This window comes from Aulostomus chinensis, chromosome 8 (assembly GCF_037954235.1).
Source record: "Aulostomus chinensis isolate RoL2024-O1b breed Wild chromosome 8, RoL_Achi_v1.0, whole genome shotgun sequence".
NCBI classification, from domain to species: domain Eukaryota; kingdom Metazoa; phylum Chordata; class Actinopteri; order Syngnathiformes; family Aulostomidae; genus Aulostomus; species Aulostomus chinensis.
Genome location: NC_141327.1, coordinates 18,854,674 through 18,879,673, shown reverse-complemented (window position 1 = coordinate 18,879,673; position 25,000 = coordinate 18,854,674). Strand labels below are relative to the sequence as shown.

The 25,000-nt window shown below is 41.7% G+C and overlaps 3 protein-coding genes and 1 long non-coding RNA gene across 9 annotated transcripts in view; 2 read left to right on the top strand and 2 right to left on the bottom strand.

The window, feature by feature from the left end:
* Positions 1-142: 142 nt before the first annotated feature.
* rhoh (ras homolog family member H) lies at positions 143-3,688 on the bottom strand. Its single transcript, XM_086211483.1, has 2 exons — positions 3,451-3,688; positions 143-2,367 (listed from the first exon to the last, which is right to left on the bottom strand). The coding sequence occupies exon 2, from the start codon at positions 2,014-2,016 to the stop codon at positions 1,429-1,431; it is 588 nt and encodes a 195-aa protein (XP_086067609.1). The 5' UTR covers positions 2,017-2,367; positions 3,451-3,688; the 3' UTR covers positions 143-1,428.
* A 182-nt stretch (positions 3,689-3,870) lies between these two features.
* Positions 3,871-12,495, top strand: LOC147257507 (uncharacterized). Its single transcript, XR_015117610.1, has 3 exons — positions 3,871-10,363; positions 11,834-12,037; positions 12,137-12,495. It is a non-coding gene; the product is annotated as an uncharacterized LOC147257507 (long non-coding RNA).
* n4bp2 (NEDD4 binding protein 2) lies at positions 5,341-16,958 on the bottom strand. The gene is made up of 16 exons (XM_086211470.1): positions 16,563-16,958; positions 14,519-15,509; positions 13,841-13,965; positions 13,617-13,705; positions 13,347-13,423; positions 13,123-13,260; positions 9,706-12,269; positions 9,532-9,617; positions 9,383-9,428; positions 8,395-8,618; positions 8,167-8,291; positions 7,650-7,776; positions 7,333-7,509; positions 7,026-7,194; positions 6,456-6,579; positions 5,341-6,373 (listed from the first exon to the last, which is right to left on the bottom strand). The coding sequence occupies exons 1-16, from the start codon at positions 16,792-16,794 to the stop codon at positions 6,328-6,330; spliced, it is 5,340 nt and encodes a 1,779-aa protein (XP_086067596.1). The 5' UTR covers positions 16,795-16,958; the 3' UTR covers positions 5,341-6,327.
* The window catches only part of pds5a (PDS5 cohesin associated factor A), a 31,183-nt gene continuing 22,459 nt past the window's right edge, over positions 16,277-25,000 (top strand). For 3 of the 6 annotated variants that reach the window (XM_086211475.1, XM_086211471.1, XM_086211476.1), the window contains exons 1-2: positions 18,027-18,180; positions 19,105-19,257. In XM_086211475.1, the coding sequence (XP_086067601.1) occupies positions 19,144-19,257 (114 nt within the window). In that variant the 5' untranslated portion in view covers positions 18,027-18,180; positions 19,105-19,143. Of the gene's footprint in view, positions 16,389-18,026; positions 18,181-18,276; positions 18,406-18,748; positions 18,897-19,104; positions 19,258-25,000 lie in introns of those variants that run through there. The other 3 variants (XM_086211473.1, XM_086211472.1, XM_086211474.1) reach the window with 3 other exon arrangements.

The window sequence follows — 25,000 nt, the reverse complement described above, 5'->3', positions numbered from 1 at the left end:
GTTCACTGAGTGTAAACCCTGCTGACATAAATGCACCACAACAAGGATTTTAAATGTCTTACACCTTTAATTCTTTTTAAGAGTTGTTCCAGCGACAAATACAGTTTTTCAAATGAATTATCAATCTGTTATCAATCTGTCTCTCTTTGTTTAAGGAGTTATATGTATCATAAATAATAACTAGCAAAAAAAAGCAGTATTTTTTCATATTTTAAATGTTCTCATTTAACAATATAAAAACAACTCTTTTATATGTTTATACATTTACGTTTTTTCCCAATACAAGATTCACATTGACTTACATTGCTTATATATATATATATATATATATATATATATATATATACATATATATACACACATATATATGTATGTATATGTGTATATATATATATTTATATATATATCGTTACGCATTTGTACATTTCCATCTGAGTGCGACTGATGTCGATGCAAATGTCAGGTAATACACAATAGATTAAACATGTAAGTCAAAAGATAATACACAGCTGATGTAGATTGGTTTTAGATTATAAACACACTCATTTTTCATATTGGATTTTATACTTAATATGTCATTAGTTGAACATGCTGCAAGCGTGTGTGTTGATTGTTGCTGGTGTATCCATCGATGTCGTACGTACCAGTGTTACAGATCTAATAGAACAGCTTTGAAGAGGCAAAGTACGGCGTTCTGATCCTGATACATCCTCATCCCCTCGAATCAAAGTGTAGAAATGAAAGACAAAGAACTAACCTGATACCTGATGTCTGAATATATTCTCTCAGCAATATTCTGCAACCTGTTATTTTTAAATTTCTTAGTTTAATAACAGATTAAGTCCACCATGTGCATACAACTGTTTAGTAATTTCCCTTCAATACACAGAAAATAAGAACAGAATCTGATTTAGAAAAATGTGAAATCCACACTGTAAAGCTCTGTGAATATAACTTGTGTCACTAAATTATGGTAATTGTGGAGCCGATATAAAAGACTGATGAGTCCTTGGAGACAAATATCCAGAGTGACAACTCTCTACATATATCGAAGCATTACTTTACACAATTAAATTTAAGAGAGGGTTCTGTTTCACAAAAATATTTCATTGTAATGAATTGTGGTTCACTGACTGAAAAACAAATCGAAAGAATGATTTCTTTGTGTGTTTCTGCAGATCACACAAGACTTTAACCTCAGCAAGACAACATGTGCGTCAGGGTCAACGAGACGCATCATTGTATTGATTAATTGTGCTTGAGTTGAGAGTGTAAGACTTCCTGTTTGTGGATCCGATATCTGAGCTGGACACTCGTGACTCTCCAAGGCCACACTGGGTTTCATTGTTAGGTCAACACACATTTATGACAGCACCAGTCTGTATGAGTCTCATGACCATGCCCACCAAATTTCACAAAGTTCAGAGGTCAAAAGACCTTGCACTGGTTTATGCTGAAAATATGCCGGCGGGCGCGCTTCCTGGCCTGGTTCACGGCTGTCCGTACTGCGTACTCAAACACCTGTTGCACACCACGGTTGCTCAAGGATGAGCACTCCAGATAGCCTTTAGCCTGCACATCACGAGCCACACGTCTGCCCTCCGCTGCTGAAATGCAGCTGTTCCGATGTGCCCCCGACTCCCGCTGGTCTGTCTGGGTGGCTACAACCAACACCGGCACCTTGGGCAAGTTAGCTCGCACCTCTGAAATCCACTTGTGTTGGACGCTGGCCAAAGAGTTGGGATTGGCCACAGAGTAGCAGATAAGCACAACATCGGCCTGTTGGTAGGATCTTGGTCGGATCTGCCTGAAGTTGTCATGGCCCGCCGTGTCCCACAGCCCCAGACTGATCTGAACCCCGTCCATGTAGACCTCCACCCCTGTGTTATCAAACACGGTTGGCTTGTAGCTGTCCGGAAAAGTTTCTGAAGTGAAGCGGACCAACAGGGCCGTCTTTCCCACGGCACTGTCCCCAACCAGGACGCACTTCACCGACATCTCTGCCAGGCCGTTCATGGCTGCCTTTGATAATCTCACACCTCAAGATGGATGTGGCTCTTTGAAAAGAGTCTTAGGTTCTCAACTGGCGAAGAACAGTGTCGATGAGATAGTTGAAGGCTGTGTTAGGTACCTATTACGGGTCAAGGGAGGTCATTTTCAGCTTGGAGATTTCTACGTTCATTCTGCATTTTATACGGACTTCAAATGTGTTTCATACACGATTGCTCCACACTCAGGACCTCCTAGTTCTTGAGGCCTTCGTTGCTCATCTCACTCCCACCCAGTTTCTGCAGCAGCGTGATCAGATTCTGGTTCCTGCTCTCTAATGGTTTTGGAAGCCTTCATTCTGTCTGGACAGGAGCTCCACTGCGGAAAAGACACATAAAGGTAAGAGTTAGCTTCTGTTTTTATATTTCTTCTTATGTATATTGTTTCTTCATCCATCCATTTTCTATACTGCTTATCCGTTAAGGGTCACAGGGGGGTACTGGAGCCTATCCCAGCTGACATTGGGTGACAGGCAGGGTTCACCCTGGACGGGTCTCCAGTCTGTCACAGGGCTATAAGGAGTAATTAGGGGCTCAGTATCTTGCTCAAGGAAACTTCAGCATGGTCACCGAGGTGAGGATCAAACCAGCGACCCTTCAGTTGCTAGACGGCCACTCAATCTCTGAGCTATGCCGCCCTCTTACCTTTACATCGCATATTTACTTCTTTTAATAGATGTGTTTTAAATTCTTTTCTTGGCTTTTCTTTTGCTGCCATTAACATCATAAATATCTTTGTTGTGGAAGGTAGAAAAGAGTTTTTTTTCTTTTTTTACATCTATATACGTATATATATATATATATTAATATATATACGGTCTTGGGGGAGGACTGCACGTCACAGACGACAGTCAAGGCTCGAAACAGAACCTGAATCTGGAAACATGATTGAAATAAACCTAAAACCCCCTACCATGTCACAAACTAGTGCAAAGGCAAGAATACACATGGGGCTGTTGAATTTATATGACAAGAGGGGTCTGACACATTCACTGATCACAAGAGGAAGCTTTTTGGAGCCTATTTTTTCCATGTAAGATGAATAAATTTCTTAGACAGGAAATTAAACACGATGAGTTCAGATTAACTGTATTTCATTTTTGTGTTTTTTTTCTTTTTCAAAATCAAGAACTGTTTTGTTGCACTCGTGATGACAGAAGAAAACGGTTGTTAAGTTTTAAAGCTTATAAGTTCCTTGGTTTCTAAAGCACGGAAAAAACATCAGGAGGGTTTATCAAATAAAATACTTCATGTTCGCCTTTGCAGCTAAATTGTATCTCATAAATATAATTTAATTTGCTCCTTTTTCAAGTTTTAAAGAAAGATCAAATCTGTTTAGTCCCCAGACACATATTGTTGTAATTGTACAAAATGAGCCAGAGATGAAGAATAAGATTTTTACCTTGCTTTCTTGTGAGTCTTGAAGGGGCGGATGCGGCTGCCGCCTTCACAAACTGCAGAGAACTCCTCCAACTCCAATATTGGTTTATAAATATCCGTCCAACAAGTTAGCTGCTATAAATTCACTGCTTCTGCCTCCACTAATTAGATGATATGTGGAAGTCTCCAAAGCAGATGGTTAAATAAGGATAAGTCAGGCAGGGAGAGCAGCAGGAGAAGGTCAAAGAAAGAAAGCGAGAAAAGTCAAGTGCATCCGCTGAGTGGGGAGGTGTGACTGAGACTTCCATCCTCCCCCCACAGCTGCTTCCTCACTACCTGCTCATTTCTTTGCTGTGAATGATTCTGTTCTGCAGCAGAGAGCTGAAAATGAAGACATGTTTATTTACTGGACCGGTTCACAGACTCAGTGCCATCTGTACGTTGTAACTTTTCTTTATTCAAATGTGATATTTCATGTTTTATCAAAAATAGGTAGAGGTCTGTTCTTAAGCCATTTGATTTTTCTTTTTCTTTTTTTTTTACATCTTTGATTTTTGTGCCAGTGGAAAGGTTATCTTATGCTTCAAGGAATACTTTACCTGCATCGCTTCCGTGTGACTCTGAAATGCAGAAAGACACGGCTACGTACATTTAGCTTGAAGCTCATGGCGATGGAAAGCTAACAACAGCTACAGTCATGCCGTCTTAATGAAGTTGATGCAGTTATCATGAAATAAACCACATAAGGTAAACCTTTAATCGTCCCACAGTGGGGAAATGTACATTGTTACAGCAGCAAGAACAAAGGAGAATTTAACATAAATAGTGTTTGAAGATAAGTATGAGAGGATGAATGTAAGAAGATTAATATAAGGGATAGTGCAAATGTACAAAAATAATTGTGTAAATGTGTAAAAATAAGTAATATATAAAAGTAATACACAAAGTAAAAGAGGAAGAAGCATGTACAACAGTGGAGTATGTTCAGTCTTAAATATATGTGTATGTACAGTGATATTGCACTAAGAAAAAAGTTCTGGTGGGTATGTGGTCTGCTGGTTCGACAGCTGCTGGTTGTAAAGTCTGACAGCTGCAGGAAGGAAGGGCCTGCGTTATCGCTCCTTCACACACTTTGGGTGAAGGAGCCTGTCGCTGAAGGAGCTCTTCAGTGCTGTTAGGACGTCCCGCACGGGGTGGGAGTCACTGTCCAACATGGATGACAGCTTAGCCGTCATCCTCCTCTCTCCTACCACTCCCACTGTGTCCAGTGGGCATCCCAGGACAGAGCAGGCTTTCTTGACCAGTTTGTCCACAATCATCACAAGAGGTGATGCAATTTATTTGCATTTAAGTGGAACTGGTGCTTCTCTTAAACTCAGACTGTCAGTGAGCACAGAGAAAAATTACATTTTGTGCAATGAATGTGATAACAACCCTCCATTATTCAAAGGGAGCTGATAGTTGAGTGATTTTAAGAAGACGGTAAAAACGGATTCATATGCACGGAAATACTGTTACCTTCCCTGCAAAGCCTGCTCCTCCTTGATAATGTCCCGCAGGGAGACGTGAGGCTGGGAAACGTTCCAGTGGTCCATGAATGGGACACCAGTTTGCGTCTCTGGTTGGTTGCCTACTGTCTGGTAACCATCTGTGCTGATCAGCAAGCGCGTTGTCTGTGTCTGATCTCTCGTGTTCGGTTAGGCCCCGAGTTTCACCCCAGTGTGATTGATGATGATGTGATTATCAATTAGTAACACTACCTCCACTCCATTTAACCATTATGATTAAAATCATACTCGATGAGAATTTTGTGCATCATTGTCCTGTAAGGTGCAGTTGATACAACGGTTACTTCAACGTACAAACGTTAAAACAGTTTGTTCCTTTGAAGGAAAAATATTATGAATCCACATGAGCACGACAAAAAAACTGTTAACAAATAACTTTTTATTCCAAAACACAATGTGATCCGAAAAACATGAAAATTACTGAATAAAAAAATACAATTTTCTTTTTAGAACTTGAGTGTTTACAATTCTATGTACAAAGAATAAAACTGGTCAACGTTGTTGTTGCACCTTTGTCAAAAAAATATTACAGGTTAAAAAAACAAAAATGAGGCAATTAAAAAAAAAACAACAACAACTCTAAAAGTAGTCTTGCAATGGGAGGAATACTACTGCTACAATACTCGGTGGAGCAGATGTTAAAAAGCTTTCTTGTAGCTTGTAGCTTTCTTCTACAAAGAAACAGGTTAAAAAGTATTGACTGGCATCACAGAGAAAAAAGTCAACGGTTTAATTGTACCTGAGTTTCAGCGTCTATATATTAGCAGCAAAGCTCCATGTGGTCTTTGACTATATGAAATGAACAACTGCAGAGTGTTGCCGGGGAGACATGCTGCTATAGAAATCTAAGTGGAGATTGTTAACCTCTCTGATGCCCATTGAGAATCTTATGTGTCAGGCTCACTTCCTGGTGTGAGAAAGCGTTCTGTAATTTCGAGAACCTTCACTCATGACTAAAAGCCTTTCACAATATAATTTAAATAACATCAGAGTCATGATTATGTGGGCGGAACCTTTTACAGAGGCATTCTTCTTATACTTTAAAAGGCAAAGAGGCAAATATAAAGCCAAACATCACATTATAAAACTTTTTTTACATGTAAAATATGCATTCTATTTTTGCTTTACATATGCATAAACTCTTTTGTGCTTTGATACAAAAGAAAAAACTGATTAAGACCTGAATTATGATTAATAGTTCTTTTTATGACAGCTATTTGATTGACAGAAAGAGAGAGGAGGAGGAGGAGGAGGAGGAGGAGTCTGGGTGTACAGAGCAAGTGTTGTCCTCCGTAGCAGCTTTCACATGAGGCCGATAAACCCCATTCTTTTCACTTCAAAGAGACCGACAAGAGACCCTGCGTTGGTTCAGTGAACCTGAGAGATGAAGAGATAGAAGAAGATGAACGTATCATGCTTGTGTGTGTGTATGTGTGTGTGTGTCTGTGTGTGTGTGTACCTGTAGTGGTTGCTGGTGAGGTAGCTTTTAACGGCAGGGCGGATGCGGGCCACACCCCCCTGGCTGTGGTTCCCTCTTCCTGTGATGACAGAGAGCTGAGGTCGACACAGACCCTGCTGGTGTTCTAGACAGAAAAGGGAAAAAAAGAACTTAACACACAGAATACATTGGACAGGGACAGCTCAACATGTGAAAGTGAAAGGGGGTCAGGAATGAAGACATACACACGCACGCGCACACACATGCACATTTGCGCGCACGCACACACACACACACATACACACACTTCTAAAATGGCGCTTCCTGAGAGTTGGGACTGGTAACATTGTTTCGATGTGTACAAAAAAGTCCTTTTCCATTGGCACTCGTATGATAAAAAAGTATTTTAATTAAACACATTTGGTTGTTTTTTTGAGGCATTTAAGTAAGAATTTATTTTATTTTCCCGATTTCTATTTCTTTTTCTTCATAACATGTATCACAGGTGTGAAAGGAAACCAAAGCTGCTAATATTGTCTCTGATCTTTATTTTTTTTCTCTCAGAGAAAGAATCCCTGTCTAGTACAGTACCTCTGCTTTTATCCTTCAGGACCTGAGCCAGATGCATCAGAGCCTCGTTCACATGTAGACCATGGAGGTCCAAGATGTTCTTGGGCAGCAGAGATGAGTTGACCCTCTCAAAGATCTGAACAGCTGCACGATGGTTAGCTTCACGCATCCGCAGGCCATGCATTTGTCCCTGGGAAAAAATATGATACAAACCAGTTTAGTCATTTTGACGGGCTGGAGCCTTTGCGAGCCCGTCACTTGGCGAGTTTGCCTCAGGGATGAAAGTAAAGCTGCATTCGACACAAAATATCCAAGTAAAACACCTCACCTGCTGTGTGTAAAATGAAGCCACTTCTTTGCGTCCTTGATTGTAAGCCTCTTTAGCTTTGGAAAAACTCTCCAGCTGTCGCTCCCTCTGGAGGTTGGCCTCGGCCCTGAAGTCAGCGTAATCTGGATCCTGGGTATCCTGATACGGGGGCATGGTAGACTCAAGGGGCTGCTGCCTCTACACAGTGAAGAGGACAGGCTGATATAAACATCTGCGTGTCTTTGGGGTGCACTGTTTGTGGTGATGCTGAGGTGGGGAGATTCAAATATTACAGGCGACTTAAATGTTCATCCTGTGGTTGTATGTGTTGTAAATACCTTCTCCCTCTCTCGGCTGGCTGCTCTGCGGTGGTCTGACAGAGGTGCTTCTGGAGCAATGACAGTCTTGACAGGTTCCTCATCCAGTAAAGAGCGAAGGAACAGCTCCGTCTGGGTCAGAGAGTAACTACAAAGATGTAAACATACACACCAGTTGGTCAGTGTGACAGGAAAGACATAATTCCCTGGGTGCTGACAAATTGGAGGTAGTTGCCTCATTAACTCTTTCCCTGGCCCTGATGAGACTTTTTGGCAATCTGTGTTATCACTGTCATACAGTGGAGGGCACTATTGTGCACCTCATGAAAGAATACTTCATAGCTTTTTCAAATTCATAGCATGAAATATTCTGGGGGTCCGGAAAATTGAGTGAAAATCTTCAAAAAACGCTGTCAACTGCAGGCAACTTTTCCTAAACATGGTGATGGGGAAAGAGTTAACTGATAATCCAGATGTGCTGCTCATCTTTGTGACAAGTGAAGCTTCAAGGTTGCGTTCGTCTAGTTTTGAGTCTTACTTGTGGTCTCTGAAGATATCCTGTAGAAAATGCCTGTCAATGGTGGGGAAAAGCGAGAATAGTTGGTTCTCTTTTAACAGGGTGGCTCCATCGCGCCTGTCTAGGTCTGCACGGCTTTTTCTGGTCTACACCAAAAGGGGGGTTGGGGACAGAGCAGGTGCAGAAAGTTCAGAGTGATTTTAAGAAGATGACAGGAACACAGAATCATATACAAGGAACTACTGTTACCTTCTCCATGTTCTCCTGCAAAGCCTGCTCCTCCTTGATAATATCCCGCAGGGAGACGTGAGGCTGGGAAACGTTCCAGTGGTCCATGAATGGGACACCAGTTTGCGTCTCTGGTTGGTTGCCTACTGCCTGGTAACCATCTGTGCTGACCAGCAAGCGCGTTGTCTGTGTCTGATCTCTCGTGTATGGTTTGGCCCCCTGAGTTTCACCCCAGTGTACTGAACCTAAACAATGAATGAAAAATGACATCAGTAAGTGAGGTAACTCTACCTCATCCGAAGACTATTGTTGGTTTTCTGATGACGGTGACCAACTGGTGGGAATGTTTGCAAGGGCTGGGTTTTGGTGAGGCCTGCAGGATACGATACAAATCATGATACAGGGCTCACAACTTCATCACTGTATGTAGCGATACAATAAATAATGTGATACTCTACAATAATTGTGTGAAAATCTCCAAATGGAGCTGAAAATACAACTTGCTATGTGTCACCTGGATAGTCTAATAATATAAACATTCCATTTCGATAACTCAGAGGAAAAATGGAGTCAGAACCAATCAAAACTGTGTTGATTTCATTAAATTTACTTAATGGTGGTACAATTAATTATTATTTGTCCTTATGCCACAGTACAATGTCTTTTTTTCCCTTTTCCGTACAAAATTTTTGTTTCATGCATTGGCCGATTATTAAATAATTAAAAAAAAATCTATATATTTATTACAGGTTTTTTTTTTTTTACCAATTATTTCCCACAAGTAAGTATACATGAAAAATAATGATAAAATAAATGCTGAAACAATCAATGTTAGGATTTCACATTCATTTCTTGTCATTTGACAAAATTTCAAATATTTCATTATTTCTCCAAGTCTCTACGTACGTCAACTGCAGGTGTAAACATTACTTATGCTGCTGTTATAATTTTATAATGCTCCGCACATTTTTGAGTGCTTGTGTATCTGCGTGTGTGTGTAAAAACTTACTTTCCTGAAGCAAATGAAATGAAAGAGTGGCTTGTCTCTGCTTTTCCTGTTGAAAGACATTTAAAGTCAGTTAACCCGGCAGCAATAACACTTGCTTCCAATTAATGGGACAACACCTATGTAGGTTAGTCAGAGGTTAACCAGCTCACCTGGATGGTTTCCTTCCACTTCTGGTGCAGCAACTTAGCCAGATTCAGGTCTATCTGCACTTCATAGTCATCGAAAGAGCAGGTACCTTAATATTGTGGACCCAAAAGAGGAAAACCTTTAAGAAATATGCAGAAAATGTCAGTTCAAGTCATTTATGAAAACTGTATTTATACCTAGATCTACTCCCACTGGTCCAAATAGTTCCGTTAATTGTAGCGCCAGTTCAGTGGGCAGTCTCAGCTCCACGCTCTGGAAGTCCAGGTGTCGGCTGCCTCTCTCTTCCTTCCTCTTCCGTTTCGCTTCATTCTCTATCTCCTCCAGCTCCGTCTCCAGAAGCCGCTGGATCTCATCCATACTAGCAATCTCATCTTCTATCTCAACTCTGGACTCCTCAATTATTACCCCATCATCTGTGCTCCCAGCACAAGCTCCACTCTCTAAGTCGTGTTCTGTTGTCACTTCGTGTTTGATGACATCACATATTTCTCCTCTTTCTAGCAGACTAACTTCTGTTTGAGGCATTTTGACTGAATCTGAAAGTGTATCCTGATGATTTTTGTTTCTAGATGGGGAACCTCCACCTCTAAAACTTGTGCAATCAGAGCTTTCACCAGTCTTGCTAACTGTCTCATAAGCTGGCTGCTGAACCACCTCCACACCTCCAGAAGGATGGGTCTTTGTCAGATCTTCAGAAAGAAGCTTGTGTAAAACACTGTGGCTTTTCCTGGTCTCTAATTCTTTCCTTAAAGCTCCACACAGACTGGATGAGCTCTGGGCATCTTCCACACCATCCTCATCTCTGAAGAACCTCTCTCCAGAGTCCAACAGCAGGTTGGTGGTCCACTCTAGGTCATGATGGCACTTGTCGTACAGATCTTCTAATGTATCAAAACTAACTAGTTTAAAATGACGGCTGAGAATTCGCAGGCTCTCAAGCCGGTCTTGAGTTGGCCTGAATTCTCTGTCCTCTACCTGTGTGCTTTTCTCATGCACCACACGGTACGGTACCTCTTTGTGGCCAGATGGATGAACCGCAACCGCTGCAGAAACAACAGAGGATAGCTCAGGCACAAAGCGAGAAGAATCGCCAGAGAGCACTGTGATGTCATTTGTGCACGCTGCAACAGCTGGATCTACAGGGTTGTCCTGATGATTGAGACGCCACAGAAGGGCAAAGTCTTGAGGTTCTGTCTGGGTGGGGCAACACATGTCTACCAGAGGAGATGGGGAAGAGGGCTGATGCGCCTCAGATTTGGACTCTGTGAACGAGTCATTTGGTTTGAGATTAAAGTTGGTTTTACATTGAGGATTAGATTGGAGCTCTGTGTCAACGTTATTCTGACTACCGTTTAAGCGCTGGTCTGTCGTACTGGGACATTCTTCCTGTGAAGCAGCAGAACAATTTTGAGTAAAGGTGAGGGCTAGTTTGCACTGCTTCCCTGATCTGCGACCTTGACGCTGCTTTCGCTCTTGACCAGTTGCAGTCAAAACACTGCTCTCTTCGACGGAACCCTCACACACAGGACACACTTCACCACTACGGCTGCTATCAAGCTGTGCTGTCGTCTCCCTGTCTGTCCGCTCCTTTCTGTTACTTGCGTCCTTCTCAGTGTGACAAAGAGCACCAGTACCATCCGCGCTGCCTCCTCCTTTTGCATCTGTATTTTCAGACATGACTACAGCATCAGCAGTGGAAGATGCAAGAGAATCTGAATGGCTGGTTGATTTCAAATCCACTGATTCTCTTTCACCAGCCATGTGGAACAATTTATCATTTATGTCTGTTGTCTTACCAGCCTCGCTTTCAATTTTAGGAACCTCAATGATACAAGAGTCAGATGCCTTCCAGTCTAAAACGCAATCTGGTAGTTCCCCTCTGCTATTGTTAACCCTAGTCATAGATTGCTCTCTCTCCTCACTATGAGATCTACTCCTCCCATGAGATTCCTCAAACTGGCCTCCTGTCTCCACCTCTCTGTCTGGTTCGTCTCCAGAGGTGGAGGAAAGGGAGGGTGAATGGGAAGAATCAGTGTGCAGGGCAGATACTCCAGTCTGAATGAGATCAAGAAGCTTCTGGAACTCTATTGCACCAGGTCCAGTTAGAACCTCTGCTGCATCATCTGCCTTTACATTATTCTCTGCGTGTCTTTCTCTTCTCTTCACCTGTCGCTGCTCTAGTGACCCTTGAGAAGGCCAGTCCCCTTCAAAATCCAACATATTAGGCATCGCTCCTTCAGCCTCTTCCTTCTCCTTGTCTTTTTCAGACGTCTCATTGTCTATTTGGTTCGTGTCTTTCACCAGATCTGCAGCATTCGCCCTATCAAAATCAGACCTCCTGCTTGGCCGTTCTCTCCGCACCCTTTGAGCAATAGACTCAAAGAAAGCCACGGGAATTTCCTCCCCCCGGTGATCTTCGTTCATCACAGATTCCACAATACAGTCAGGGATCCTCTGATCTCCTCTTAGCTCTAGCTGGGCATCCAACTCAGCATCTAACACCCCCAGGTCCATGTCTTCATTGAACATTTCTGACTTCTCCCCAGGTCTTTCAGTTGGTCGCTGATTGAGCGCTTCAGTTGATTTGTGGCTTCCGTCTTTCGACAGTGCCTCAGTGGAATGGCCAAGAGATGACACGTCAGGAAGAGAGGAAAACAGATGAGGGCTGGAATTTTGGCATCGCTCTGTCAGTCTAGGCTCCCTGACAAGGTCGGGATGTGGTGTTTCAGAGTTCACGGGCCTGAGGAAAGGACGAGCACGATTAATATACCTGAAGAAGTTTATATTGGCAGTAACTGCTCACTAAGTACATCCTTATACCATCAATAAACTTTTGATTTCTGAATGTTAAATTGCATGTGCACAACATCAATGATATGATATTTCAATGACAACCCTTTTAGACTGAAATCCTATTTCATGTTCTGTACATTTCCACAACTTACACAAATGGTGATTTTACCTTTTGACCTTGTCAACATGTGTTCTTCTTTTGCGTTGACCAATATTGTAACAGGGTAGCCATGTATAATGAAAAGAACATTTTTGAGATAGTTTTTGAAATGTGCCAAAACTTACACCTCAAATAAGTTGAGTTTATCACAGAACATAGTAATGGTTTATTCATAAGAGTTCTGTGGAGTCACAGCGGTACAGGGACTAGACACCAGGCTATTTTTGATTTACTTTATAATTGAAAGCTCCAATGCAGCTTGTCACTTGCACTGAACTTTGACGGCCCGTCACAATATTACTTGTTTCTGCTCTGGGAATCAAATGATCTTCTGTTGCCATCAGCCGGTTTGAGAGGATGCGACTATTTGCCAGCCGTTTCTCAGTAAACACCGATTTGCTGAGCACATGCGGAACATGGAATCGGAAAATGATAAATCCAATTCCTATGCATCTGCGAGGTCCTTCGCTGTCTGTGCCGTCTTAGCCATCTGTTCTATAAGGAGAACCTCAACTGTACAGACCAAATGGTGCGAACAAAATGCAGCATACAACACAATTTTGGGAGAATATCATGGAAAAGGAGTGAAAATGCATCCCTCCATGATGTTGATACTGTGTCATTGATGGTTGAAACTCACTGTAGGCTACTGTTCTCCAGGAGGCGCTGTTTAAACTCAGGTAGCAGTGAACCCATGATGGAGTGGACTGTGACAAAGCGTTCATATCCATCCAGCATGCGTCGAATTGTTTCCACTGGCACGTTATGTGTAGTGCGTCTGCACAGGGACATAAACACACACTTATTGTACAACTCCTTTTGTTCCTAGCTAAAAGATAGTATTAGAAGTCCTCTCTCTCTCACCTCTCTAGCTCTCTGGGCTTGTTCTTCCACCAAGTGTCCGGCTCTCGAAACAGCACTTTATAATTATGTTTCAGCGCCTAGCATAGGTACAATAATATATTTTCAGACTATTTTTTTCCAGAACTATGCAGCAACTGCACATTTCAGAGAATGGTCAGCAGGTCATTACCAAAGTATAATACTGATGGAAAAAATAGAATTAAATGTGCCACATTGAGGTCTAAAATGAGGAAGGCACAAGCCAGAAGAATTTCTTCCAACCAGACCGACCTGGACAACATAGGGTTTCATTTCCCAGCACCGCAGGTTGGTATTGTCGATAATGATGGGGTAAGCGCCTCTCTCAAAAGCCTCATTGGCTTAAAAAGAAAGAAAACACAGCCAAAACAAAGCGGCTGTTAATTCAGTGTAACAGTGAAACAGTAGCAATCGATTCAAAGATAATGGTGACTTAAAACAGTTGTGTGACCTCTAATCAAATCAGTGTTGTTTACCTCGTTTATGATTCCACTCATGAGCCTCCCCCAGGAGAGTGGGGTCAAAGTGATACACTCCGTTGCGAGTGAAATAGTCATCCGTGCTGAGTACAACTCCACCTGGGTTATGATCACGCAAAGCTCTGCAGAAACACACATAAAGATGACGGAGGTTAGCGATGCTGTGAGGGAGGACTGAGATAAGCTAATGTGTTTGATTGTCTCCACATCCACACATCTACGTACAGATCCACCTCCCCAGACCCACTGGTCCACTTTATTTTCGGTTCTGCTCAGATATGACCTGTCAGTATCAGCGTTGATTCTGATACTAACTCTGATTTGCACCCGGACACGCTATATATTCGTTATTAGCTATATTTATTTATTCGAATTTTTATTGCTATTTCCTTGTGCTGATACTCTTCATTCTTCTTTTTTCTGATTGTATTAGGTTTCTTGATGTTTAATTTTTCCTTGTTAGAAAAGAACAGTCAGCTTAATTTAATTGTGCTAAAATATAATGATCAAGGATCTCTACCAGAGTTTGTTTTTTTTCCCTAATATTAGCATTAATGTTGTTGTTTGTGTCATGTTTAAGGTTACACAATGATGAGGCTGTTGTAAACTAATACAGCTTAGTGTGCATTATCAGATAATAGCAAACTGCTATTAAAAATATACTGACAAGCTCACCTAGCCAAGGTGGTTTTCCCAGATCCAGGAGCACCACGTAGCAGCACGAGTACCTTCCCTTCCAAGCGAAGCCTGTTGGAGCGGCTGGGATATTGGGGAGCAGCAGGAACGGCCCAGGACTTAGGAATAGTAGCAGAAGGTTTGAGTGGTGCTTGATTGACAGGACCCCGACCAAGCCATGGAGAGGGATGTCTGAGTTGACTCGGCCAGGTTGATGGTGCTACTGGGGTGATGAAGCATGGATCCTGGTTCCCACCGATACGGGGAGAAAACACAGGTGAATCAAGGTTCCAGGATGTCATCTTAGGTCTTGCTCCTCCTGCTGCATCATCAGGAGGCGTGACCGCAGCCTCGTCAGATGTAGCGTTGGATTTTTCTTTCTTTTTATACACCTGGAAGGCAGAAGGACGTCCTGAGGCAGCCAGGTTCAAGGGAGTTTTTGTGTTATCTGCAGCGGTTTCCGTCATCAGATGTTTAAAATCCACTTCTGATTGCTGACCCTCGCTGGTGTCAACTGCCCAAATGCTGAGCTGGTCAAGTGGAGAGGAAGCTCCAGACGTACGCTGCACCAAACCTCCCTCAGGACAAGGCTGCTCAGCAGAGGGCCCTCGAGGTCCAGGCTCTAGGCTGGACTGAAGCAGCTCAGGGAGAACCCGCTGTGGAAAGGGAGGTGAAGAGAAAGAGGAAGGAGGACCAGCAGATGTGTCCTGGCTGTTGGGTTGATCCTTCTTTTTGTCTTCTTGTGCTGTCAGTTTCTGCAGTTCCTGATCGAGCAGCAGGTCCAACTCTTCTGTCATGATGCTGGTGGAAGGAGGAGAGGAGAACGGCTGTGATGGACAGCGTGGGTCGGGTTCTGGCCAAGGTTCAGAAAGGTGATGAGGACTGAGAAGGGCCGCGGCAGTCTGCTCAAAGCCAGAGACCGGAGATGGAATTGGTGCTGCGTGTTCAGCAGCCACAGACAGCTCCAAGAGGGAGTCCATTGCATTTTCAACTAAATAACAAAAACAGGGAAAAAAAATCAGCAGAATAAGACACAAGTGAGGAAACCAACCTTAATAATACAGATGTCTGTGAGTCCTTTATCTCAACACCCATTCATCACTTACAAACACACTAAACAAACTAAATGTATGTGTATGTATTTTTCAACTTTCTTCAGTCAGTAACTAATGTCGTTGGACAGACCCTATTGATGTATTCCTTGTTATAACCTTAAGATATGTAAAAACATGATTTTGGCTCATTTGAGCATTCCTGGAGTCAAATCACACAATCATATTCTCAAAGGCATTCTTGGTAAATTAAGGAACAAACTCTCCAATCGGGATTTGGATTCAGACAATAATTCATACACTATGATACCAGCGAAGTATGAACCGAGAGAATGAGTAAACTATGAACGAGTCGCCTCTGTGAGAAAGAAACAGAGAACTTCTGCCAGTGAGCAATTAAAACTTATCTTGAATTGAAGTTACCTTTTTCTGGATGTGTCTCTAGTTCTAGGTTTAATTAAATTAATTTTTTTGAGAGATTTCATTTCTTTAAATGTAGAAGGAGCCTTTTATATTACTGTATGTAAACAGAGAAGTTGATGTAAGGCTTCTACATTTCTTTCAGCTAGACTCTAGAATCATGTTGTCATTTTTTGCAGTTGTGACCCCCCCCCCCCCCCAGGCTCTTTGTTTACAGAATACACATGGCGGAAGTAAACGTAAACTTAGAAATGACGTGTTTTGCATGACTTTTCAGTTTTACTCTGCTTGACTAACTTGATAAGCACCTGGGAACAAGAACAGCTTCAGAGTAAATACACACCAAGTCATCGGTATATATTAGGTGTATTTCTCTCAGCTCATCTTAATGGGAGAAGGTGAGTGTACTGGTAAAGTAATACGTGCAAGGAAAAAGTAACTAATACTGCGAGTGGGAAATTGTCATGGGACCTCGGTTGTAAATAACCTGCTAACAGGCTATCCCTGTTACACTCGGAGCAGTCCCAGAAGTGAAACAGTCTGGACAGCTGGTCTTCCGTGTTTCGTGCTACCTTTAAAGTCACACTCAGACAGCACGATGTGTATGACATCAGGGTCCAGGTGTGAGAACATCTCCGTCATGCTTTGGACGATTTTCTCTCGGTCGGAGGTGAAGACTGGTATGCAGGATGAAAAGTTGGTCGCCATTGCGCTGTCAAACCCCAGAGGTAGTCGGCTCTCCCCCTCTGGCTCCCCACCTGGGACTCTGGCCGGGCTCTGGCCATTTTTCTTTCTCCGAGGCATTCCGCGTCCGTAGTGAAGCCGCGGGAGGTCGGTCTCGCTAGCGGCTAAGAGAAGCTAGCTTGCTGGAGAGCTACAACCAGGGTGCTAGAATCGATCGGGGGTAGAGTAAACATAGTGAGTCTCTTCAAGGTTATAATTCCTAACAGCACACCAAGTGGCGGGGACAGCGCCAACTCCGCCAGTGGTCGACACCGGAAGTCGATGTCAATGACTTCAAAGTAAAAGCTTAGTATGGTGATGCGCTATTACGTACTGAGATCGTATCTCCTCGTACATTTGCAGTATCTGCACTCCAAACATGTACTGCATAATGAAATCATGGATAGGTTTTTACAGTGTTCATTGAAAAGTAACAGCATAATGAGCCCAACCTCTTCTTGTAAAATTCTGTTTAACTCATTCTCACAGCCGTAAATGTTACTTTATATCATTTATATCGATGAGTTTAGAAGAATCTTCGGCCTCTGATAGTGTAAAAGTTGAAATGACAGCCATTGTGACCTTTGAATAATAGTTAATAAGATTTCAACGGGTGTGGCTCAGCTGAAGGCCAGCCTCATCTGCATCATGGCAACTTCTAAAGTGGAACCTCTTTTCATTCAAATATAATCTCAGTTTATGGCCACCAAAAACTATGTTTTGTAGAATATAGTTTAAGTTATAAAAGTTAACCTGGAAATGGTATTCCTGAATTTTTTCAATTATATTATTTGCATTGCATTGCAAAAACTGACATGTAGTTATCATTTGGCATCCAATTTATTCATAAAATTTTGTGCATTTGCATTATACATTTAGATTTCATGGGAAAATTCAATGAATTTTTTTGTCTGTACTACCATCATACATAATCATCACTCAAACAAAATCAAATGCTGTGCAGCATATGGAAAAGTTGAATCACTTTTTAAGTTTACTATAAATTGGCCACTAGATGTCACTTTCATAATTGAGATTCTAAAGTGAAAGTAAATTTTCTCATTTTTTAATTATCTCAAGTATTTATTGCTTTTTAAAAGAATACATACCAACATTTTAACAAATGCATATTTGTTATTATGTTTATTCTCATTATTGATATTCAATAATGAAAAAAACTACCAAAAAATAAAAATGTATCGCCATCTTGCAATCCGAATTCAAATTTATACACAATCAACGTGACTGCATAAAATAAATCAGACAGTTCCTTGTCAGACTGAAAGTCAGTTGGTCGGTTTTTGACTCCCGCCATGAATTTTGGGCTGCAGTACTACAGTGAGACCGATGGGGGCGCTCTACATCCAGCCTTCACACAGACAGCACTGACTGAACGGACAGAGCTTTGTGCCGAAAACTAAACCCAACCTGTGTCAGACTAATGAATCAAAACGGCCCACTTGAGAGGTAAATACGAACGAGGAGACGCTTAACAAACATTCTGCGGATTTATTCGCACTTGTATGTTTGAAATTAGATTCAATTAGCATTTGTTGGGGTGTTCAAAATCGTCCGTGGAGGCAAGTTGGTGGTGAGAGAGGAGGGCTCAGGGCGACGGTAGCAGCCCTTCTTCGCCTGTAAACTAGCGGCAGTGCGGAGCGATGCATTGAAGTATAAAAAAGACAGTAACAAGTAAATTGGCGTTATTTTTAAACTTCTGAAAGTAGTTGCATTTGTTGGAAACCACAGGACCTGACCGCGGGCAAGGTTATTTAGGCAAAGATAATAGGATACTTCACTTCCCCTGTGATTGTCTGTAGCCAGAGATGTGATGGGTACCTGAATAGTTTGCGGCCTAGGCTAGCAAAGTAGGCTAACCAGTCGGCTAGCAGGGCTAGCATGTATTAGCCCCTGCTAACTGTACTTCCCGCAAAATGCTAGTCGCTAGCCAATGGTGTCGGCACTGAAACTCGCTTGCTAGCTAATTTGATAACCTGTGTGACAGTAGACACACAAGCAGCTACTCTCGTTTTGTTTTTAAAGTGTTTCTCGAGCAACTCAGTGACTCCATATGTTGTAATGATACCAGTGTAGCAGAGGCGCTTGTTCTCTAGGAACACGATGTTTGAGGAGAAATTTACGGAAAAGATAGAGCTGATGTTTTAGCTGGTGTGCTTTAGCATGTAAGCTAATAATATTCATAATGTTGGTTTAATGTTGGGTTTGTGATTGAAAAGTTTTCTCGATTACTCTGTCGTTAAACGCCCACATATCGTTGTATCACTCTGAACGGGTAAATCAATGATTGGCAAACGGGAATGGTGTTTAAAATGAGGTTTTTAGTAAGTGCGGTAGCATGGTTGTGTTGAACTTTTGTTTTCCGACCCATAGAGGCCAGTAGAAGACCGTGTGGATCGTACATCAACAAGCATGGAGTTCCCGCAACAGCAGAAACCGGCGGGGGACGGGAAGATCGTTTATCCTCCCGGGGTAAAGGAGATTACGGATAAAATCAGCAACGACGAGGTGGTCAAACGGTTGAAGGTATGTGGATAGATTTCCTTCTGACGAGTTGTTTACCACAAGCTTTAACCTCTTGTACCTGTGTCCCGTGCCGGTACCGTGCCAGCCTCCCCAACTTTGTAAACTGCTGCCTAGAAATGATTTGGAACCCCTCTTCTACTTTTGCAATCTATCCAACACAGCCTCAGTTTATTGATGAGGTATATCAAAGTCAGCACTAGAATATAATGAACATGTAGAACTTAAGTGTGAGAGGAGACAGGAGATATTGTTCACATAAATATATCATTCTAAAACGGTCCCAACCCTTTAATTTAACCCTTAAGGTGGAAAAATGGGATGAGCCTCGTGTGTGAACACAAGTAAAAGAACAAACCAGTGACTTGTGTTTAAAAGTGGAAAAAATGGCTGAATATGAACACAGCATACAAGACTCCAATAACAGCTAGAAATTCTATAACAGCATGTTAAATATTGAGACCTACAACACCTTGGATTAAATGTGGATGAAATTTAATATCCAAAAGAAAACTAATGATACAGTACATGAGCAAATAGCTTGTGGACTTTTTGTTGCAGCATTGTGCAGTAACTTTTGTAATGACTGTGACCGTATTATGCTATCACATTACTAAGTGCTGACCATACCAACAAAAACTTGTCTTGTATGTGCTGTCTTTCATATTGTAATTTGTTTATTACACTACGGACCGAATGAATAACTTCATATATAATTTTGCCTATGTCCTCGCGAGATGCATTGACTGTAGACGGACAATGGATTATACTGTACGATTGATTGACCTCCTCAGACTGCATCCTCCCATCCCTCACACACATTAAGCTCTCAGCAGTTAAAGATTTGCATCTGTATTTAAAGGGCTCCTCTTAAGCATATTAAAATGTTTAATACATAATGCTGAGATTAGGCGGCATGGTGGTGCAATGGTTAGCACTGTCGCCTCACAGCAAGAAGGTTCCGGGTTCCCGGCGGGGGCATGGGATCTTTCTGTGTGTGAGTCTGCATGTTCTCCCTGTGCCTGCGTGGGTTCTCTCTGGTACTCCAGCTTCCTTCCACAGTCCAAAGACATGCAAATGGGGACTAGGATAATTGGATAATTTAAATTGACTGTAGGTATGACTGTGAGTGTGAATGGTTGTCTGTCTCTATGTGTTGGCTCTGTGATGGACTGGTGACCTGTCCAGGGTGAACCCCGCCTCTTGCCTGAAAGCCGCTGGGAAAACCTCTAGCCGCTTGATTGTACATTACAGATGTTTACAGATGCATCCCACCTTCCACTGGAAAGGCAGGCTGTAGTTGCGTGTGCTATAAACTAGCTTTGTTTGTGGATGAGATGTTTTGGGCATTTTTGTATTGTAATTCCTGTAGAGCAAGTATTGTACTTTTTAATGTTAAAGTCACAGCTGTTCAGTTATTTACAAGGGTCAGCCTTTATCATAAAAATACATGTTACACTTTTTTGGAAGGTAGATCACAAAATTTGAGGAAAATGTGCCCATCCCTGAAAATGACAACAAAGACTCTGGGATGAAATCATATTAGTATTGATCAGAAGTGTATAAAAAGGGGAGGAGTCTGGGACACCACGAGTCCAGCAGCTGTATGAACCAGTACTTTCAATTGAAGTATAGCACACAGTTGTATATTGAATAGAAAGAACTAAATCGTGCAAAGAGGTGTTTTTTTGGTTGTTTGGGGGTTTTTTTTTGGCCACACTTTATTGTCATGTATGGAGACACCAGGATGAGGAGGGTGAGGCTCAGGTCACACATTCATAGAGAGGCTACAGTTGAGAGGAGGCGAACTGATGGTCATGTTTTCTTGAGTTGATGACAAATAGAAAAGAAAATTTTTCACCTATTTGCAATTATTTTTGGTGTTGTTGTAAAGCCTGCTTAAATTGTGATAAACAAGTTCAGGTGAAAGCTGTCTGGATGTTGCCGAACATTTTAGCTTAGTTTACAAAAATTAGAGACAGCAGCCACTCGTTGTCTCTAAAAGCAATATTTGCAGGCAGTGAGTCACACAGCAGCAGTATGAGTGTGGGATCGACTTTGGCTCCAACAGTTAATCTCTTGTTTCTTGTATTATTAAATGTCTTCGACCAAATTTAAGGTACATCTGTCTTGTAGTTTTGAGAGAACCTGTTAACAAAAACACATTTTAAAATGTGAAACCCTTGGGTTTGCTCCTTTTAATCAGAACCAAATACAATGGTTCTTCTCATAAAAGGTGTCTTCCTTTGCCCACGATCCATCCACCCAGAAAGTTTCAAGGAAATCTTTCCAGTATTTTTGGCTAATCCTGTTAACAGAGGGACTGCACAGAAAACATTAGCTCCTTGGTTGAGGTAATAATAGTACAAACAATAGTATTAAGTAACAGAGCAATGTCTCCTAAAAGAAACAGATATCAGACTCCATTTGTGGTGGCAGCTGACAGAGCTGTGACAAGTGGAACAGTATTTGTGTATACAAACCATATGAAGGCTCGTTGCTTTAATGTGTGTGATATCTGGCTGCCGCCGCTGGGGATTATATTGTTTCTACATCTGCAGCGTCTGCTCCACTGAGATTTTTTTCTGGTGTGGCAGTCATATCTTCCCTGTAATATTGCTTTTTGCAGCTGACACAGTGTCAAGAGCTCTTTTCATTTATTGTTGGTCATTTGGTATTAAACTGTGTCTTGTTTTGTCTTCTTGTCTGGATAAATCATGCAAGACTTGTAGGCTTGTCATTGAAATTGTGTGATACACTTATCATGTGATGTTTGGACTTGATCATTTTTTCTGATCCAGTGCTCATTGTCTATTATTAATATTAATATATTAGAGACACACACACACACACGTATTTGTATATGTGTGTGTGTGTGTATTCAGTCAAGTCTGAATTTATTAATACCTCTGGCAAATTTTAACTTAAGTCACTTTTATTCAACCAGCAAGTTTTTTCTTAAGACATGACACATGCGTCTCCAAAAAGATAAGAAAACAATGTACAAGAGGCATTGTGACAAAAATGACTGCTCAGCTTTTATTTACATTTGAACTAAACGTGGCATGTCCAAAATTATTCATACCCTTTGCAAACTGTCACAGGCTGTAAGAAAATTCAAGGTCCTATACTATTCCAAATAGTCCAAGCTGTTCTAAAGCATCCTAATTACCCTGATTCATTCAGTTTTAATCAACTCAACAGGTAATAAAAACAGCAGCTCTCTGCAGTTGGTTTGTGGACATCCACGGCTTAGACCGAGGATCTCACTGAGGACCTGCAGCTGTGCATTGTGGCTGCTCAAAGTCAGGAAAGGGCTATATGCCATATCTAAATTTTTTCAAGTTCCAGTGTCTACAGTGCAGAGTATTATTAAAAAATACAACATGTCACGCACTGAGGGAAATCTGAGAGGTTGTGCTTGGAAGCCAAAAGTGACTGCTGGCCAGGAGGATAGTGAGAGAGGTGAAAAAGAATCCAAGGATCACCACCAAGGGCATCCTGGTGAATCTTGGCCCTGCTGGTGGCAACATCTCAAGGCAGACAGTCCAATGGACACTGCACACTGCTGGGTTCCAGGGGCACAGACCAAGGATGGTACTGCTTCTCCAGATAAGGCACATAAAAGCTCACTTGGCCTTTGCAAATGCTCATCTGGACAAAGACTTCTGGTCTTCTGTTTTATGGTGAGATGATACAAAAATTGTATCGTTTGGTCACAATGATACAGTTGGCATAAAAAAAGGAAAAGCCTTCAACCATAAGAACACCATCCCTGCTGTCAAACATGGTGGTGGGAACCTAATGCTTTGGTGTTTTTTTTCAGCTGATGGACCATGTTTACCTAACCACAGTAAAACATTATCAGTAAACCATTAAAAAAAAAAGAGCAATACATGAAGATTCTGAACAACAACATCAAGCAGTCGGCTGAGAAACTTAGTCTCGGGTGTGTGTGGACATTTCAGCACAATAATGGCCCAAAATGTGCAGCAAATGTAGTGAAGAAATGGACAAAAACATTACGTTTTGCAGTGGCCCAGTCAGAGTCCTGACTGAAATCCAGTTGAGAATCTGTGGCATTACAAATCAGAGTGACAGCAGGGAGACCCTCCAACCTGAAAGATTTGAAGCTCATCAGTAAATGAAAAGGCAAAAATCCCAGTGGAGACATACAAAAAGCTGATCAGCAATTATAGGAAGTGTTTGATCGCTGTAATAGCCAGTAGAGGCTTTTCTATTGATTGAGAAGGGTATGAATAATTTGGGCATGACACTCTTTGTTCAGATGTGAATAAAAGCTGAGAAATATTTTTTTTCCCACAATGTGTCTTGTACATTGTTTTATTGTCCTCTGGGAGATTCCTGTGTCATTACCAATCAAAAATTAACTTGCTGGTTGAATAAAAGAAACTTAAAGTCAAAATTTGCCAGGGGTATGAATAATTAAGGACTTAAGTGTGTGTGTGTGTGTGTGTGTGTGTTTGTATGTATGTATGTGTATATGTATATTTGCATATATACACATACATATGTGTATATAGACATTATATATGTATGTGTATATATGTATGTATGTCTATATATATATGTGTGTGTGTATATATACGTGTGTGTATATACGTGTGTGTGTGTGTGTATATATATGTGTGTGTGTGTATATGTATGTGTGTGTGTGTGGACAGAGGCTTCTGCAAGTACGTCAGCAGTATGATTTTGTGGTACAGGTGTGGAGTCTAATTTGTACTGACTAAAGTGTGGAGCATTTCTTTTAAGCTGTTTTTTCCTTCATCTCTATGGTGACGTAGTGACTTGTGCTGTCTGTGAGCATGCACTATTTTGCACTGTCAAGTTAGTATTTGCACTCCTGGGCAATGACATCTGTAATAGTCACATGGTGGGACAGCCCCTCCAAGTCCAACTGTGGATTTTGTTCCAGCAAAAATGTTGACTGGAATTTTTGTTTTAAGTGAGCTGGTTGGCATTGCCATACCAGCCAATTCATGTCAGCGGGCTCTCCTCTGTCATTTGACTTCATTTAAATAATCTCTCAAGATGTTTTTGGATCACAGTTGGGGTTGATTTTAATTGGTACAATATGGAAAAGAAAACCATCCCTAGATTGAGCTGAAAAGAATAACATAAACAAAACTGCTACTAGGGCTGAGCAATTTCATCCATTCTGCGATATATATCTATGTTTTGTTTCCCCAGATAGTATAGATTTTTCAGCCACGAGTATCGATAAAGAAAGTCCCATTCAAATCCCCCGTGTCCAGCACTTTGCAGAAAGAGCAATTAGCTCTGCTGGCCGCTAGTGTCGCTGTCGAGCATTTTTCATTACCCAGACACCGACGCCTTTCTCATCCAGTTAGAACTGGGAGATTCAGGAAAATGGCGGCGAGCACTGTTCCCTCTAATATTTTATGTGTCTGGGAATACACACAAGCTCCCTGAGCACACTGAGGATCAATTTGAGCAACATCAGTTGTGCACGATGTGGCCACACCTGTTCAACACTTAGGAGCATAGCAAGTTACATGGTTTATTAAAAGAATCAAATTACAGCAGCAATTTCTTTGAGTTTTCTTTTAATATTTTCAGGGGTTTACAACTCAATCGCTGGGCTACCGTCGCCGTCTCTTATCTCTGCCGCACTGTTGTTAGCTTGGTAACCTGCACGGTGCTACGGCGCGTATGGGCAGGGCACATACGCAAGCACTGTTAATGCTATGATTGGCTGCAC